At 36.2% G+C, this 19,514-nt stretch overlaps 1 protein-coding gene across 1 annotated transcript; it reads right to left on the reverse strand.

Moving 5' to 3' along the window:
- Positions 1-978: 978 nt before the first annotated feature.
- LOC141620030 (uncharacterized) lies at positions 979-6,082 on the reverse strand. The gene is made up of 3 exons (XM_074437007.1): positions 5,766-6,082; positions 5,572-5,676; positions 979-1,078 (listed from the first exon to the last, which is right to left on the reverse strand). The coding sequence occupies exons 1-3, from the start codon at positions 6,080-6,082 to the stop codon at positions 979-981; spliced, it is 522 nt and encodes a 173-aa protein (XP_074293108.1).
- Positions 6,083-19,514: the final 13,432 nt, after the last annotated feature.

The raw sequence follows: 19,514 nt of genomic DNA on the forward strand, positions 1-19,514 counted from the left end.
GTAACCGTGACAAACCACTTGCTCCTCGCACCAATCCGTTTCTGGAACCAGCCACCACAACCTGCTCATCTCCCTGCATCACCTCCGCCCAACCGCTTCCTCAACCGAGGACATGATCAAACCTTACATCTTAATGCAAGCGCAACCGTGACTGCCATGACTTGTCTAGTTCCGTTGCGGTGCCGAAATCCAACAAATAAGCACACACCAGCCACCTTGACGAAAAATATGAGGTTATGAGTAACTCTCCTTAAACAATATTAGCACAAGAGCTATAACATGAATGTGGCAGATTGGACACACAGGCAAGTCAAATTTAGCGCTTTGGCTCTTTTCAACTCCTCCTATTCAAAAATCAAGGAAAGTTGCCCCATATTAAATAGCAAGGCCGGTCAACATGAAAGCGAACATACTCATTTAGTAGGACATCAATGTTGAACTCAAGTCCCCCAAGTCTCATGAAGCTAGCAACATTAGGCACCGCCATGGAATTAAATATCGCTTTTAGTCGTGATTATGCAGCTCTGTATGGTAAGCGACCTTAAGTTTTGGATTTTTGTATGGTAAGCGCATCTTACCAAGCGATAACAGAAAGTTTGATGAATAATATGATTCCTTAATTTCCGAATCAACTAGAACACATGGTAAAGCAGTGAAATTAAATACGCCGTATGATGAAACTACCAAAGACATAATTATATCTTCGACAAATAAGACTTGTTTCAGACTTTCCATTCAGTCGACATTCAACAATTATCTTCCATTAATAATTTTCTACTCAGTGAACTTTTTGGATATCGAAGGATTCTTCATACCGGAGTCGTACTCGCCCTTTAATCCCGGATGGTGGGGCACCTCTTTTCCTAGGAGCCCCTTGCCTGTTTTGATACCAAATACAAGTGAGACACTTATAACGGTGCGAAAAAGATGTCGCAATGTCCAGCTATGAAAAGAGACGAGAGAGAAAAAGATAAGGAGCTAAGCTCTTCTGTGCATTTCCTTGACAATCTCAGACAAAGATGAAGCCTTTTCTAGTTGTCCAGATTCCAACTTATCAAATACTTCAATGAGACCCTTCCTGCAGAAAACAAGTTCCTGAGAGTTGGCTTTACGAAGAAAATTAAACAAATGCATCACATTGACAGCAGAATAAACCAGTCACAAAACCACCGTTAAAGCCGCCAACAGCAGGAGTTCACCACCGAAATTGGTGAAATTGAGATGATAACAATTGTACGACACCAAAATCAAGCGCGAAAATAGTGAAATTGAGACAAAATCGATGTTATGGTAATTCTTTTACGGAAATTTCTAGGTTTTAATCGTAGTGATTTTGGGTTTTTTTTTTTTTTTAAGTTTAGAGGGAGGTTAAGTTCAGATGCTGTGTCGGTGGGGTTGCTGTGTCGTTCGTTGTTTTTTTTTATTAGATTCAATCTAGTCTATCTATTTCCTCTTATCATAAGAATCAAACTCACAACTCACCATAAGAACCAAACTCACGAGATCCCGCCTCTATATATATATATATATATATATATATATATATGATATAACGCAATGTGTGGACTATCGTTAATGTAACAGCCTCATACACCAAGGTGCCTTGACAAGACCACCTAATGCATGAAAGTGCTAGTATCTCGGGTTATCCGAGACATAGTAATCAAAAGTGAATGATGTATCACTTTTATCTACACTTTTATAACTCCTTTCATGTTGCTTTGATACCGTTTCTGTGCCTATTATGTCATTTATATGCCTTTATTAGTAAAATGTCGATAGTGCCACTACTTTATGTTTTAATTGCAGATATGACGCATTACGAGGTGAATCGAGTAAAGATTAGCATTGCGGTTATGGCATAGCGGAATACACGAGGCATGGCACGGGAAACGAGGAGACTTGAAGATAAGAAGAGAATATTAGACGAAGATAAAGCTGAAGACGTGGTTCCTCGATCTAGTAACAATGGGCTCGATCGAGTATGTGTCCTCGATCAAGTAGTCTTAGGCTCGATCATGGATCCTTATGTTTAATTAATTTCCGTATTTTCCTAAAACACGTCTTGTTTGTATTATATATTCTAAACTCGCGAGAACAATTAGGGTACACTTATAGTTACTTTCATACCGCAAAATACTCTAAGTTTGGGTTGTCTAGCATACTTTTGGATCTATTAATCTTTCCTCATTAATTGTTAAGGTACTTAATCGTTCTTCGTTAATTAATTATCAAGTTTATGCTTTTATTTAATTGTTCTTGTTTTATATCCTTAATCATGTTTTCATCCATCTTTATTGTTGTTAATGTCATAGTATGAGTAGCTAAACCTTTCATCTAGGATAAAGGGGATCTAGGTTGATTAGAAGGGGGGGTTATTAATTGATTGTTAGCAATATCGTTTAAACTATCGTTTGATTATTGTTCTTATTCTAGTTATATGATTTAAGGCCTGAGTCTATAATTAGTGTAGCAAATTAATACTTTCATCGACTGGGTTAGAATTAATAGAGGCAGCGATAATCAGATAAATTATGTTTAATTAAAGCGATTGCATGTTAGACTTAATCTAAAAGGCATAATAGAATTAATCAATCTCGTGACCTTAGACAGTTTGATTGACCTAACAATTGATTAAGATACACCCCATATAATTGACCTAGCGAACCGGAATCCTAAACTTTTTAATATTATTGTTATACATCTTAATTTCACTTGCTTTTAGTTGTTAGAAAACAAACAAAACAAACCCCCAAGAAATTGTTACTTTAAGACACTTTAAATATTAGCAAACTGAATATTACCGCCTCCCTGTGTATTCGATACCTGTCTTACCACTAGCTATTTTTGTTAGTATTAGGATAGATTTACTTTGATTTAGGTGATACCACTTTAGCCTTATCAAATTTGGCGTCGTTGCCGGGGAGGTAACAATTTTCTTGTTTGTTTTTATTTATTTTGTCTTTTGTCTCAAGGAACTTTAGTTCCTTGAGACCCTTCTCACACTTTTCTTGTTAGTTTCATGTATGCCCAGGTCAACTAGGTCTGAGGTTCTTCAAATAGATCCCGAGCCAGAGAAGACCTTTCGCTATAGACGAAAGTTTCAGAAAGAAGTGGGTCAAATAGAAGACTTGAGTATATTTGACGTCGAGACGGAGCATTCAATTAATTCAGAAGACCAGTCTTTCGAAGAGGACAATATTTTTGACCTTGATATTTCAGTTCCTGAGATTACCATCATGCCTACTTTAGCAAGTCATTCCGAACCTACCTTAGATTCTATCCCGAAAGGATTCAAGCTCCCTACTACAGATGATGGCACTTTTGAAATTCGTCCGTCTTACATCGATTTGATGCGTGAATTTTATATATGGTTTTTACCTTTTATTTACACGCATTTCTATGTTATTAGTGGCGACTAGCTACAAATGCCCCCAAATAGTCTACTTTGGTCTATCTTGTATTAATTGCAGGAATGAGCCGGAAGGAGCAAAATCAAGCCTAAACTTGTCCCGTTAGCATGCATTTTGGAGAAAGAAGAACCGGAGCCCGGAAATTGTCACTTAAGGATGCGTGAAGTGGTCTCGGAAGATGTTTCGAGTTGATCTATGCTGATACAATGTTTTCATACTCGATCGACCAAGATTGGTTGTCAAAACCGGCCGATCGAGTACCTTTGATGTTGAAGACCATCGATCGAGTGCTTTAGTGTGCTCGATCGAGATGTTTGCCATCTATTTTCCTCGATCGAGTAGTTTGATTCTACTCGAACGAGAGGTTTAATCTATTACGCAATATTTTAGCATCTTTCGGATATTTTAATTTGTAACTTAGAATAAATAAGAGAAGGAGGGAACAACGACAGTCATCTCTTCTCTCTCTCTCTTAGCACTTTACATTTTAGACCTAAAAACACTTCATTGCTTGGAACTCTCTTTGTATTGGTATTTCTGATCTCTAACTTGATTGATTATTATTGCAATTTCATTCTTGTTTTCATTACTTCTATTGATTGCCTTTTCTCTTATCTCTTTACTAATTAATCACTATGTTTAATTTATTTGTTGTGCTTGTTATTATTTCCTCCATATTTATCATGCATATGTAATCCCTTCATGCTAGGACATAGGGGGGCCATGGTAATTAGGGAGATTATGAATAGGTAATTAGGGTTTGGTACAAATTGGGTCTGTGTTGTTAATCATTGCATTTAATAGTGTGGACGCGGGCCCACGGGGGCGAAAAGCGAAGCAAGCTTTTCCTCTTTGTTTGTTTGCATTTATGGAGTCGCCACCAATTTATTGTGGAAAATTGGAAACCGTTCGAATACCTCGTGTCATGTCAAGACACAAAGTAATGACATGAACACTAAGCACTCGTTACCCTGAGCATTTTATGTCTAGAATGACTCTCGTGGATGCCAATGAACACGGATGTTCACAGAGATATGGAGTAAGGAGTGAGGGTACGTATTAGGAAGCTCGTTTGATCGAACACCTAATCCCGCCCGCCTCGATAGCGGCCTCTACTAATGATTAGGGAAATTATCTATACGCTATAGCTCCCCTACATCTTAGCAAAGGGTATTTAGCTACTCATAATGATGATAATAATAACAGTAAGATTAACAATTAAAGCAATTGAATTCATAATTGAATTAACTAAATAATTAACTAACATGAAACGATAAATTGGCTTTGGGAAATCTAAACTAGCAAGAACTAAACTACGGAAGAAATAAAAGTAAACTGAAATTAAGGAATAGAGTTACCGAAGCAAAGGAATAAGCAATGAATCCGAAAGTAAGATGAGAACTTTGTTGAGAATTCTAAACTACGAATAAAGAATACTGTATTATATGAACTAGATGATAGTCCCCCCTTAGATGCTGAGGAAAACAACGTTATATAGGAAAACAACGTAACCTATTCCTAAACCTAATTACAATATGGGCTTTGTCACGTCTTCTTTTAAATTGCACGTCAGCTCGTGGTGTGGTCGATCGACCACTGGGTCCAGTCGATCGACCACAGGCGCTGTACAGTAATGCATTCTGACAATTCCTACATTGCGCACCGATCTTAAAACAGACGCCATTTCTTCGTTACTTGGTCAAATCAGGCGTTCTACGCGGCGTTGGAAAGCTAAGCGGATAAGCTTTCACCTCCAATTAGAATCACTCGATTATCAGATCTAGAACTCGAGATATAGCCATCTGAATAAGACTGCAATGTTGAGAAGCATTCTGACAGTCTATAGACCATGTAGGTCAGTCTATAGACAACTGTAGCTGGTAATCCGCTTCTAAAACTCTCGCAAATATGTCTTTCAGGCCTTGAAATATGCACCAAGTTCATCTCTCGAGTCACTACTTCATGTCAGGTCGTATGATAAATACTCGGGGGCAGATGCGGCTTATTTTCCGCTGAATTCTTCACATTTCTGCAATATTACACAAAAACACAAAAGTAGACGGAAATAGGGAAAATAGTAGCATAACTACATAAATGAGCTCTGAAATGCGTGTAAAAGAGGGTGTAAAACATCATATTTTAGACACGCATCACAGACCACACCCGAGACATTCCAAACTTACTATTACCAGTAAGATCATTGTTTTCCAGTAGATTTCCATTGAAATCATAAACCGGGTTTTTGAGTGCATTCTTACTCCACCTACGCAAAATTTTTTGTTAGGAATTTCCTTAAACATTCCCAAGCAAATCCAAATGATGTGGTTTCATAAGATACCTTTCCTTTCAAACAATTTATATGCACAACGGACATCCATTGTTCTCTTATTGTACTCAACTGCATATCTCTTTCGCTTGTTCGCGTCCTCAACAATTGAAACTTCAAAGTTAGTTAATGGATCTGGTGGGGTGTATCCACAAACACTACATGCATTTACTGAAAATTTAACCTCCTCTTGGAAATCAAAGAACACTTCATGTGTATAGACCTTCATTGCATGGGCCTCCCAGTTTGACCCGAATAGGGTTTCTGGCATTGAGTTGTGGCTCTGTGCTTCAAGAAGCTTTAGATTGTGCCTTTGTTGGTCCACGGCACTCTCAAATTTCATCCAAAATTCTACAAGAGTCCCATATTTATTTTCAAATCTCTTGAAGAAGCTATTCGAACTCTCTGATCTTTGTGTGGTTTTTAAAATGTTGCCCATCGGCACATTCCTGAAATAAGCAGGTATCCACTGATCTCGTTCCGCAAACTTGTCAGTCAACTATTTATTCTCTTCTAACGAAAACTCGCTAATGACCTTAGCCCAATTCTCTTCAAATTCCTCAGGCTCCAAGTCCTCGCTCCAGACAACATTGTTCAGACGACATAAGAAATCAGTCTCTTTGCAAATTGTGCTCCCAACCTTGTCTGTTACTTTCTTCATAATGTGCCACATGCAAAAGCGATGTCTTGCTTTTTTGAACACGGCTGCAAGTCACAAAATCCACATTATCTATTGTCAGAGATCTTTGGTCACAAATCAAGCTCTAAGATTCACTAAACAAGGTCTCAGATTCACAAGATAAGAGAAATAACAATATAGGCAATTTCAACAACTTATGACCAAGTTTAAGAATATTAGCTTTGTGTGTCACATAACAAGCCCAAAGATTCACTGAACAAGGTCTGAGATTCACAAGATAAGGTCTGAGATTCACAAAATTAAGAGCAAAATAGATAATTTTAAACCACGACCAAGTTTCACATAACAAGCCCTGAAATTCACTGAACAAGGTATGAGATTCACAAGATAACGTCTGAGATTCACAAAATTAAGAGAAAAATAGATGATTTTAAACAACGACCAAGTTTCACAGAACAAGCCCTAAGATTCACTGAACAAGGTCTGAGATTCACAAGAAAAGGTCTGAGATTCACAAGATAAGGTCTGAGATTCACAAAATTAAGAGACTGATAGATGATTTTAAACCACGACCAAGTTTCACAGAACAAACCCTAAGATTCACTGAACAAGGTCTGAGATTCACAAGATAAGGTTTGAGATTCACAAAATTAAGAGTAAAATAGATGATTTTAAACCACGACCAAGTTTCACATAACAAGCCCAAAGATTCACTGAACAAGGTCTGAGATTCTCAAGATAAGGTCTGAGATTCACAATACAAGGTCTCAGATTCACAAGATAAGAGAAATAACAAAATAGGCAATTTCAACAACTTATGACCAAGTTTAAGAATATTAACTTTGTGTTTTACAAATCAAGATCTAACTTTAACAAAACACGCTCTATGATTCACAAAATAAACTTCAAGATTCACGAATAATGTTCCTAGATTCACCAAATAAATAACCAGTTTCACAAAAGTAAGATATTCCAAACACACCTAGAACTGCATTTATTATTCCGGCATCTTGGTCACTGATGATGTAATTGGGTTCTTTGCCACCCATTGCTTTCAGGAACTGCTGAAATGCCCAAATAAATGAGTCATCATCTTCATGATCTAAAAGCACGCATCCAAATATTATTGACTTTTTGTGATTGTCAATGCTAGTGAAAGGTGCAAATTTCATGTTATATTTGTTCGTTCCATAGGTTGGATCGAATAAAATAGCATCACCAAACAATGCGTAACATCTGATGGAATCCCCATTTGTCCAAAAAATTCTTGTCAAAGCACTGTCAGCATTTGTTTCATATGAAAATACCAACCCTTTTGTTTCTCGTAGGGTTTCTAAACGAGAGATGAACATATGTCCATCCTTGCCATTGAGTAGACACTTTATTTGCCTTTGGAAATTCTTGAACTGCGTAAGGGTAGCTCCAACATTTTCGAAACCCTCTGCTTGTTCCTTGCATAATTTGTATGTTAAACTAGCCCCGACATTCAATCTCGAATTTTGGATAATCAATTGCTTATGATATTCGTTCAGTTGATTTATATTAAGAGAAAGTTTCTCAAATTCCCTATTTTTGACAGGCGTCACTGGGTGATTGTGACCCTCACGGAATTGTTCAATCTTGTATATCTTTTCATGGAACATGAATTTTATCATTGCTTCACAACCCCACCTTTTAATTTTAGTTATTCTTGTACCACTTTGCTTATTGGAACTCTCAGCTTCACCTGCACCTGCAACTCCACCCTTTTTCGTACTGGTTTTAGCAATTTTTGTTTTTCTATTTGTACTTATTGCACCAGCTTTTGTTTTGTCACCAGTTTCAACAGTTGTTGTTTTTGCATCAGCTTTGGGATGACGATTTTTCCTGTTATTAAAACCTTGACGATGACAAACCATGCATTTTGTTCGAATAATACCATCTTTAAACCTCTTAGTTGAAGACTTCCTTACTTCAAACCCACAAGCAATAGCATAAATTTTATAGAACAACATTGCTGACTCTAAGTCCACAAATGTTTTGCCAATCACGGGTGTAAACTTCTCTTTAATCCTACTTATCCATTGCTCAGTCCCACCCGGTGTGCAAGTTACCAAAGTAGTAGGTGTGGAAATAGTTGGCATTGTAGGGGTTGTTAAGACAGCAGTAGAACCCTCACCATCCTGACGAGAACCAACATTAGAGCAAGGAACCTCACCACAACCAATGCAACACGAGGCGTCACACTACACTGTGAGTTGTTGTTGACATTTGAATCAATACCTAAGAAGATAAAAGGTTCACAAAGTTACATCTCACATTCACAAAACAAGGTTTAAGATTCACTAAATAAGGTATGTGATTCACAAATAAAGTCTTGAGGATATTATCTGAGCAAGGAAGAGAGCAGAATAGGTCATTCCTCTAAAGGGTTCACAAAAAGAGCTCTAGGATTCACAAATACAAGGACTGAGATTCACAAGTTCACTTTTTGGTTCAGATTATTAGTTCAGTTTTTAATCTTACCCAGGCTGTATATATTAGTTATTAAGTTTCACAAAATAACCTTCTAGTTTCACAAACTAGGGTCTCTGATTCACACAATAAGAAATAAATAAATTGCATCAGTAACGTTTAACAACAGAGATTCACAAAATAAGGCCCAAGATTCACTAAATAAAGGCTGAGATTCACCAAATAAAATCTGAGATTCACTAAATAAAGCATCAGATTATTAGTTCAAATAATTAAAAATTTTTTGGTGAAGATTATGAATTCACTTTTAAGAAAAGGTCAGGTTGTATGTATGAGGATATTTTGTTGATTTGTTAATAACACTTCCATTCCCAAGAAAAAGACATTGAACAATCAAGCATTCAATCAAAAAATTTAATATATGGGTAATGTGAACAGGCACTGTTGACAGTTGTGCCAAATACCAGGCCTATAAATATTTAATTTCTGAAACATAATAGTATATACCAATAACCTCTCTTCTCTCTTCTGTAAAACATTTCAAAAATCCCTATTGCACACAATGTCTCATTTATTTGTATTCCCCTATACTTGTGTTTTGGCGAATGTTCCAGGTTATATGGATAAAAAAGGGAAGTATGTTTGTCCCGACCTCTCTAAATTGACAGATTGTTTAATGAGCCAAGGTTATGAGATAGAGTCTTTGGTGCCTGTTATGTGCAGGCAGACTTGTCATTTTATGGGATTAGTACTAATTCAATTTGGCACAAATGACACTAGCTGCAAACAGGCTTTTAAGTTGCAGGAGAAGTTCGAGCAATTTGGGCGTACTAGATCTGAATGGCTGGCTACCTATTCCCGAGTTCAGGGGCCCTTTCTATGGGTAGCATCAAGGCTTGATTCAAAATATTTTAACTACACTCCAGTATGTAGAAGAGTCCCATATTCATCTAAACACGCAGGAAGATCACTCGCTGATGCAGATGAATGGTGCACCTATAGCTATATCAATATTTCTCTATGTGCATTGCCTCGAACAAATAGGGGTGATTGATAAACTAAACAAATATCATATCTTGCTTAATTTTTCAGCTTTTCATTTTATTTTATTTTTGAATGTTGTTGTTTAGTTAATTCGAAAGCCATGAACCTGCGAAATTTTATGTGATGAAAAATTACAAGATTTTTAAGTTTTCTGAATATTATGTTTTAATTAATTATCACACTATCCTCATTTGCTAAGATTCACTGAGTATGGTCTGAGATTCACAAAATAAGGTCTAAGATTCACAAAATAAGTAAAAGAGTAGAAAAGGTGATTCTAACCACTTATGATAACCAAGTTTCACAAAACAAGCTCTAAGATTCACTAAACTAGGTATGAGATTCACAAAATAAGGTCTGAGATTCACCAAACAACAAAATCCACTCAATTCATAAACTCTTACAGTAACAATTCAACCAACTCTTACAGTCACACAATTAGGTCCTAAGATTCACAAATTCAACTCAATTCATAAACTAAACCTTGCAAAAAAACCGAAATACAATATCGATCCATATATTCCATAATAATCGAGCAGAAATTTTGACAAATGCAAATTGAATCAGAAAACATGAGATTTTACAAAAATTACATAAAAACGATATACCTGATTCAATAACACTATTATCATCAGTCATTGTGATATCTACAATCTCCATAGCAATTAGAGTCAGTAAAATCGTCAAAAACAATTTAGTAAGTAGTACGAAATCGCGAGAAAAAGGAAATCGCTCAAAATATTGGTCAAATTCGAACGTTCTATTTACAAAATCGTTCAATTTGATCAAATTGAACCCGATATCATCAATTTATGAGTGAATTGATTTAATTGTATGAATATACTCAATTTTGATCAAAATTATGAAATTACTTGAAAATTAATCGATTTTTCTTCTGAAATTACTTGAACCAACGTTGTTGAATGTTGTTTTGATGAAATCCACGAACAATCAATGAACAAATTGATGAGCTTTTTCAAGAACTTCCGTTGAACGAACGAGAGCTTGCTTGTTGAAGAATTTTTAGGAAACAATTTTGTTTGTATATTTTAGAGAGATAGTGTGTAATTGGGCTATTGTATGATTTAATATTTTAGTGAGAGAAAGTATTTTTGGCTAAATGAAAAGATTTGGAGTGACCCCTAAATTTTACCCAATGAATAATAGGAAGTTAGTCCATATAATGAAGGATTAATGAAGGAATTTGGTGAGGCCGAATGCCTCGCCATAATTAACTACCTCACCGGATTCGGATCTCTCTCTCTCTCTCTCTCTCTATATATATATATATATATATATATATATATATATATATATATATATATATATATATAGAGATTGGATTTGGTGATTTTGGTTCTTATGGTGAGTTGTGAGTTGGGAGAATCTCAACCATTAGATTAAATTAGAGATGAGTGGCCAAGATTAATCTTAGTTGTCATATAAAAGCATTGTTATTTAGTTTATTTTCTCTTTTTCTAGTGCTACTTTTTTTTTTACTTTAATTTTTTATCACTTTTTTTTACTCGTGTTATTATTTTTTTTTTACAACTTTGTTTTTTTTTTTTCTCTTATGTTTTTCTCTAATTTTCTCATTATGTTACCTTTTTTCTTTTTTTTTGTACCAAAATTTTTTTGCTTGAATTTTTTTTCACTCTTACTTTTTTTACCTCGTGTTATTATGTTGTTATTGTGCTTTTTTTTTAACTTGATTTTTTAACGACTTTGATTTTTTTTTTTCTCTTTTTTTTTACCACATGTTATTGTCTTTGTTATTGTTATTCATTGTTATTGTGATGTTATTCAAAACATTACTTTGATTTTTTTACGACTTTGATTTTTTTTCCTTTTTTAAAAATTAACCCGTTATTGTCTTTGTTATTCTCTTCGTTATTTTGTTATTGTGATGTTATTTCGGTGTCACTTTGATTTTTTACTACTTTGATTTTTTTTTTTTTACCACATGTTATTGTGTTGTTATTGTTATTCGCTGTTATTGTGACGTTATTCGTTGTTACTTTGATTTTTTACGACTTTGATTTTTTTCCTTTTTTACCACGTGTTATTGTCTTGTTATTGTTATTCTATTGTTATTCGTTGTTATTCTATTGTTATTATTTGTTATTGTGATGTTATTTCGGTGTCACTTTGATTTTTTTTACTACTTTGATTTTTTTACTCTTTTTTTTACCATGTGTTATTGTCTTTGTTATTCGGTGGTATTGTTATTCTGGTGTTATTGTGATGTTATTCCGGTGTCGCTTTGGTTTTTTTTACTACTTGATTTTTTTTTTCTTTTTTTTTTCCCGTGTTATTGTGCTGTTATTGTAGTGTTATTCTGGTGTTATTGTACTATTATTCTAGTGTTATTGTAGTGTTATTGTTGTGTCATTGTCATTATTATTCCAGTGTTATTGTTGTGTTATTATCTCATGATATTGTGTAGAGAATTATTGACTTTTGACACCCGTGCTTGTAACCGTGACAAACCACTTGCTCCTCGCACCAATCCGTTTGGAACCGGAGCCACCACAACCTGCTCATCTCCCCGCATCACCTCCGCCCCAACCGCTTCCTCAACCGAGGACATGATCAAACCTTACATCTTAATGCAAGCGCAACCGTGACTGCCATGACTTGTCTAGTTCCGTTGCGGTGCCGAAATCCAACAAATAAGCACACACCAGCCACCTTGACGAAAAATATGAGGTTATGAGTAACTCTCCTTAAACAATATTAGCACAAGAGCTATAACATGAATGTGGCAGATTGGACACACAGGCAAGTCAAATTTAGCGCTTTGGCTCTTTTCAACTCCTCCTATTCAAAAATCAAGGAAAGTTGCCCCATATTAAATAGCAAGGCCGGTCAACATGAAAGCGAACATACTCATTTAGTAGGACATCAATGTTGAACTCAAGTCCCCCAAGTCTCATGAAGCTAGCAACATTAGGCACCGCCATGGAATTAAATATCGCTTTTAGTCGTGATTATGCAGCTCTGTATGGTAAGCGACCTTAAGTTTTGGATTTTTGTATGGTAAGCGCATCTTACCAAGCGATATGAAAGTTTGATGAATAATATGATTCCTTAATTTCGAATCAACTAGAACACATGGTAAAGCGGTGAAATTAAATACGCGTATGATGAAACTACCAAAGACATAATTATATCTTCGACAAATAAGACTTGTTTCAGACTTTCCATTCAAATCGACATTCAACAATTATCTTCCATTAATAATTTTCTACTCAGTGAACTTTTTGGATATCGAAGGATTCTTCATACCGGAGTCGTACTCGCCCTTTAATCCCGGATGGTGGGGCACCTCTTTTCCTAGGAGCCCCTTGCCTGTTTTGATACCAAATACAAGTGAGACACTTATAACGGTGCGAAAAAGATGTCGCAATGTCCAGCTATGAAAAGAGACAGAGAGAAAAAAGATAAGGAGCTAAGCTCTTCCTGTGCATTTCCTTGACAATCTCAGACAAAGATGAAGCCTTTTCTAGTTGTCCAGATTCCAACTTATCAAATACTTCAATGAGACCCTTCCTGCAGAAAACAAGTTCCTGAGAGTTGGCTTTACGAAGAAAATTAAACAAATGCATCACATTGACAATGAGAATAAACCATCACAAAACCACCGTTAAAGCCGCCAACAACAGGAGTTCACCACCGAAATTGGTGAAATTGAGATGATAACAATTGTACGACACCAAAATCAAGCGCGAAAATAGTGAAATTGAGACAAAATCGATGTTATGGTAATTCTTTTACGGAAATTTCTAGGTTTTAATCGTAGTGATTTTGGGGTTTTTTTTTTAAGTTTAGAGGGAGGTTAAGTTCAGATGCTGTGTCGGTGGGGTTGCTGTGTCGTTCGTTGTTTTTTTTTATTAGATTCAATCTAGTCTATCTATTTCCTCTTATCATAAGAATCAAACTCACAACTCACCATAAGAACCAAACTCACGAGATCCCGCCTCTATATATATATATATATATATATATATATATGATATAACGCAATGTGTGGACTATCGTTAATGTAACAGCCTCATACACCAAGGTGCCTTGACAAGACCACCTAATGCATGAAAGTGCTAGTATCTCGGGTTATCCGAGACATAGTAATCAAAAGTGAATGATGTATCACTTTTATCTACACTTTTATAACTCCTTTCATGTTGCTTTGATACCGTTTCTGTGCCTATTATGTCATTTATATGCCTTTATTAGTAAAATGTCGATAGTGCCACTACTTTATGTTTTAATTGCAGATATGACGCATTACGAGGTGAATCGAGTAAAGATTAGCATTGCGGTTATGGCATAGCGGAATACACGAGGCATGGCACGGGAAACGAGGAGACTTGAAGATAAGAAGAGAATATTAGACGAAGATAAAGCTGAAGACGTGGTTCCTCGATCTAGTAACAATGGGCTCGATCGAGTATGTGTCCTCGATCAAGTAGTCTTAGGCTCGATCATGGATCCTTATGTTTAATTAATTTCCGTATTTTCCTAAAACACGTCTTGTTTGTATTATATATTCTAAACTCGCGAGAACAATTAGGGTACACTTATAGTTACTTTCATACCGCAAAATACTCTAAGTTTGGGTTGTCTAGCATACTTTTGGATCTATTAATCTTTCCTCATTAATTGTTAAGGTACTTAATCGTTCTTCGTTAATTAATTATCAAGTTTATGCTTTTATTTAATTGTTCTTGTTTTATATCCTTAATCATGTTTTCATCCATCTTTATTGTTGTTAATGTCATAGTATGAGTAGCTAAACCTTTCATCTAGGATAAAGGGGATCTAGGTTGATTAGAAGGGGGGTTATTAATTGATTGTTAGCAATATCGTTTAAACTATCGTTTGATTATTGTTCTTATTCTAGTTATATGATTTAAGGCCTGAGTCTATAATTAGTGTAGCAAATTAATACTTTCATCGACTGGGTTAGAATTAATAGAGGCAGCGATAATCAGATAAATTATGTTTAATTAAAGCGATTGCATGTTAGACTTAATCTAAAAGGCATAATAGAATTAATCAATCTCGTGACCTTAGACAGTTTGATTGACCTAACAATTGATTAAGATACACCCCATATAATTGACCTAGCGAACCGGAATCCTAAACTTTTTAATATTATTGTTATACATCTTAATTTCACTTGCTTTTAGTTGTTAGAAAACAAACAAAACAAACCCCCAAGAAATTGTTACTTTAAGACACTTTAAATATTAGCAAACTGAATATTACCGCCTCCCCTGTGTATTCGATACCTGTCTTACCACTAGCTATTTTTGTTAGTATTAGGATAGATTTACTTTGATTTAGGTGATACCACTTTAGCCTTATCAAATTTGGCGTCGTTGCCGGGGAGGTAACAATTTTCTTGTTTGTTTTTATTTATTTTGTCTTTTGTCTCAAGGAACTTTAGTTCCTTGAGACCCTTCTCACACTTTTCTTGTTAGTTTCATGTATGCCCAGGTCAACTAGGTCTGAGGTTCTTCAAATAGATCCCGAGCCAGAGAAGACCTTTCGCTATAGACGAAAGTTTCAGAAAGAAGTGGGTCAAATAGAAGACTTGAGTATATTTGACGTCGAGACGGAGCATTCAATTAATTCAGAAGACCAGTCTTTCGAAGAGGACAATATTTTTGACCTTGATATTTCAGTTCCTCTGAGATTACCATCATGCCTACTTTAGCAAGTCATTCCGAACCTACCTTAGATTCTATCCCGAAAGGATTCAAGCTCCCTACTACAGATGATGGCACTTTTGAAATTCGTCCGTCTTACATCGATTTGATGCGTGAATTTTATATATGGTTTTTACCTTTTATTTACACGCATTTCTATGTTATTAGTGGCGACTAGCTACAAATGCCCCCAAATAGTCTACTTTGGTCTATCTTGTATTAATTGCAGGAATGAGCCGGAAGGAGCAAAATCAAGCCTAAACTTGTCCCGTTAGCATGCATTTTGGAGAAAGAAGAACCGGAGCCCGGAAATTGTCACTTAAGGATGCGTGAAGTGGTCTCGGAAGATGTTTCGAGTTGATCTATGCTGATACAATGTTTTCATACTCGATCGACCAAGATTGGTTGTCAAAACCGGCCGATCGAGTACCTTTGATGTTGAAGACCATCGATCGAGTGCTTTAGTGTGCTCGATCGAGATGTTTGCCATCTATTTTCCTCGATCGAGTAGTTTGATTCTACTCGAACGAGAGGTTTAATCTATTACGCAATATTTTAGCATCTTTCGGATATTTTAATTTGTAACTTAGAATAAATAAGAGAAGGAGGGAACAACGACAGTCATCTCTTCTCTCTCTCTCTTAGCACTTTACATTTTAGACCTAAAAACACTTCATTGCTTGGAACTCTCTTTGTATTGGTATTTCTGATCTCTAACTTGATTGATTATTATTGCAATTTCATTCTTGTTTTCATTACTTCTATTGATTGCCTTTTCTCTTATCTCTTTACTAATTAATCACTATGTTTAATTTATTTGTTGTGCTTGTTATTATTTCCTCCATATTTATCATGCATATGTAATCCCTTCATGCTAGGACATAGGGGGGCCATGGTAATTAGGGAGATTATGAATAGGTAATTAGGGTTTGGTACAAATTGGGTCTGTGTTGTTAATCATTGCATTTAATAGTGTGGACGCGGGCCCACGGGGGCGAAAAGCGAAGCAAGCTTTTCCTCTTTGTTTGTTTGCATTTATGGAGTCGCCACCAATTTATTGTGGAAAATTGGAAACCGTTCGAATACCTCGTGTCATGTCAAGACACAAAGTAATGACATGAACACTAAGCACTCGTTACCCTGAGCATTTTATGTCTAGAATGACTCTCGTGGATGCCAATGAACACGGATGTTCACAGAGATATGGAGTAAGGAGTGAGGGTACGTATTAGGAAGCTCGTTTGATCGAACACCTAATCCCGCCCGCCTCGATAGCGGCCTCTACTAATGATTAGGGAAATTATCTATACTCTATATATTGTCGATTTATATGCATGCAATGCAACATCCATTAGATTAATCCTAGCATGTGAGAATTAACTAAGTCGGTTAACACGTAATTTAACATGCAATTAATGTCGAGGTAGAAATTAGGATTAATTACATGTGAAAGCATACAAGCAATACAATAAAAGAAATACAATAAAAATACAATAAAGGAAAATTACAATAATTACATCGGATTTATTGATTTATGTCGAAAATACATTTAAAACGGATGGTTTTAGAAAAGAAAGAACAAATGAATAAACGAACAGATTATGAATGATAATACGATTAATAGTTAATTAAATACGTAATTAATAAACTAGGTCAAAGCGTAAAGGAGTTGAGACAGAAATCAATGGGAAAAAAGCAGCAGAGCTGCGTCCCTTGGAAGAGGCGCAACAGTCGCTACGTCTGTTCCTGGGTTGAGTTCTGGCTGTGAAGCCGGAACCGCAAATCGTTAATATTCATTGGTGAATTTAATGTTTGATTAATGAATAATTGACTCGGATGAAAGTGATTAACATATTATTTACATGTGAACGAGGTCATAAAAACGATAAAGCATGAATGAAACTGACTAGAATGAATTATTACAAGATTTATAAGATTATTTACAAATTAACAAACTAATCAAACTAATTAGGTTAAACAAGTTATTAATGATGAATTAAATGATGGTGACGGTAAATAACGAATACAAGTATATCAAAGATGGATTCCAGAGATTCAATATGGGTAAATTGAATCTCTAAAACCCGAATTGACTTAATGACGAAAACCCGCAAATATGGATTATTTGGGATTTAAGTCGGGATTTTGAAAGATGAATTAATTAATGATGATTAATGAATTATAGGTCAAAATTATCATATTCAAATTGTTATGTTAACGAAACAATGAACAATTGATAACAAAGCGAAAAACAAAAGGACGAACAAAAGACGAAGGAAAAAGATAGGAAACAGGAACTGTGGCAGCCTCACGAAGAGGCGCAGCAGGTACTGCGTCTCTTCGAAGAGGCGCAGCAGTTGCTGCGTCCTTTCTTGACGGTTGTCTTCTGATAATCCCTAAAAAGGGTTTTTAAACAAGGTTTTACAAATCGGTTTTAAGAATACTTTCGACATAAATCTTACAATATTAATTACGACAATAATAAACAAAGGAAGGATTTACACCCTCAGACTTACATGTTTGAGGAAACGAGATGAACTAAGTTAACGTTTAGTGATGCTCGACTCGAATGTAGACGAAAGTGCCCTCTAGGAGGAAAACGAATAAGATTGATTAAAGTTGATTGATGTGGAGTTGGTCAAATTGGTCGGTCATGCAAAACGAGGCTGGTACTCAAAAATATTCGAGCTTACGTGGTCAAAAGTTCAAGCACGTAGACGCCAAAAAGTAAGAACGTGGTCTTAGAATGCAAAGGGAGAAGAGAAGGGCGGACACTCGCGTGAGAAATATGAGGAACGAAGGTCCCTATTTATACTAATCACACGAAGGAACTAGGGTTTTCGGAGAAACTTTGGAAGTGAATCTCGAAAAGATATGAAAAAATTCGCAGAAAAGGACTGAGGAAGAGGCGCAGCAGGCACTGCGTCCCTGGGAAGAGGCGCAGCACTTGCTGCGTCCTTTCCTCAGTGGTTTCCTCCTGCGGAAGAAAGATTTCCGCGTTCTATTATAGAATAGCGGATTAATCTCGTTTCCTTAATATTTTGTGTGAATATTACGGGAGATATTTTACCAAAGATCAAAAGATTGGAAAATATGGAATAGAAATATCCGGAACATTCTAGAACATTCTGACTCGGCTATTAGAAAATGAAGACGGTTTTTTGACCCGGACTCCAAATGTACTCTAATTACTGCCAAAACGATCGTATCGGTACGTAGATGACAATTAAGAGGTAGATACAAGTGTTTGAGCGATCACTTGACGATAAACTTACGAACTGTCACAAATCGTTCCGTGTACCAAACATTCGGCCCAATCATCACCGGGTGGTTTGCGGGAGGTGCAGAAATGAGGTATCTACAGAGCCCCCACTTTGACTAAGGCTTGGACAAGGCGAAAGTCAAAGTATAGCCATCAGGTCAATCAAAGATTACAACCTGACGACTATGGCGACGCGAGGCGGCTCAAGGGGTCTGAGCCATGGACCTGTCGTTGGGAACATTTTAGAGTCTGTCGACTATCGAGGAGGGTCGTTTAAAGTCCATTAGACTATGTAAGGAGGCTCGTCATCCATAAGAAGAGACCATACCTGAAATTTCTTGAAACTCCAGGGGAAACAAAACGCGATATTGGGAGGAGGCAGCAAGACGTAGTCAGGAACTGCTGGGAGAAATCTGCTTGGGTCGGCTTCAAACAAACTTCGGAAGAGCTTGGGGTCGATTTTGATCTCCATGTCTCGAGAGGGATGATTTCCTGTCCATGAACTCTCGCTGGGGGAACATAATCGGGAACTGATCTCCATGTCTCGAGAGGGACGATTGTCTGTCGTGAACTCTCGCTGGGGGAACATAATAAAGGTGTATCGAAACACCTGTCAGAGAATATTCACTCGTTCTGACAAGCAAGGTATTGGTAAAAATAT

Source organism: Silene latifolia, chromosome X (assembly GCF_048544455.1).
Source record: "Silene latifolia isolate original U9 population chromosome X, ASM4854445v1, whole genome shotgun sequence".
Classification (NCBI taxonomy): domain Eukaryota; kingdom Viridiplantae; phylum Streptophyta; class Magnoliopsida; order Caryophyllales; family Caryophyllaceae; genus Silene; species Silene latifolia.

What these genes read in the sequence shown, in the direction of transcription:
- LOC141620030 (XM_074437007.1), bottom strand. Translation starts at nt 6,082, where the DNA reads ATGAAATTTGAGAGTGCCGTGGACCAACAAAGGCACAATCTAAAGCTT. An exon ending in GTCCGTTGTGCATATAAATT is followed by an intron (nt 5,677 to 5,765) that starts GTTTGAAAGGAA and finishes AATTTTGCGTAG; the next exon opens with GTGGAGTAAGAATGCACTCA. An exon ending in TTTGGAATGTCTCGGGTGTG is followed by an intron (nt 1,079 to 5,571) that starts GTCTGTGATGCG and finishes TGTTTTCTGCAG; the next exon opens with GAAGGGTCTCATTGAAGTAT.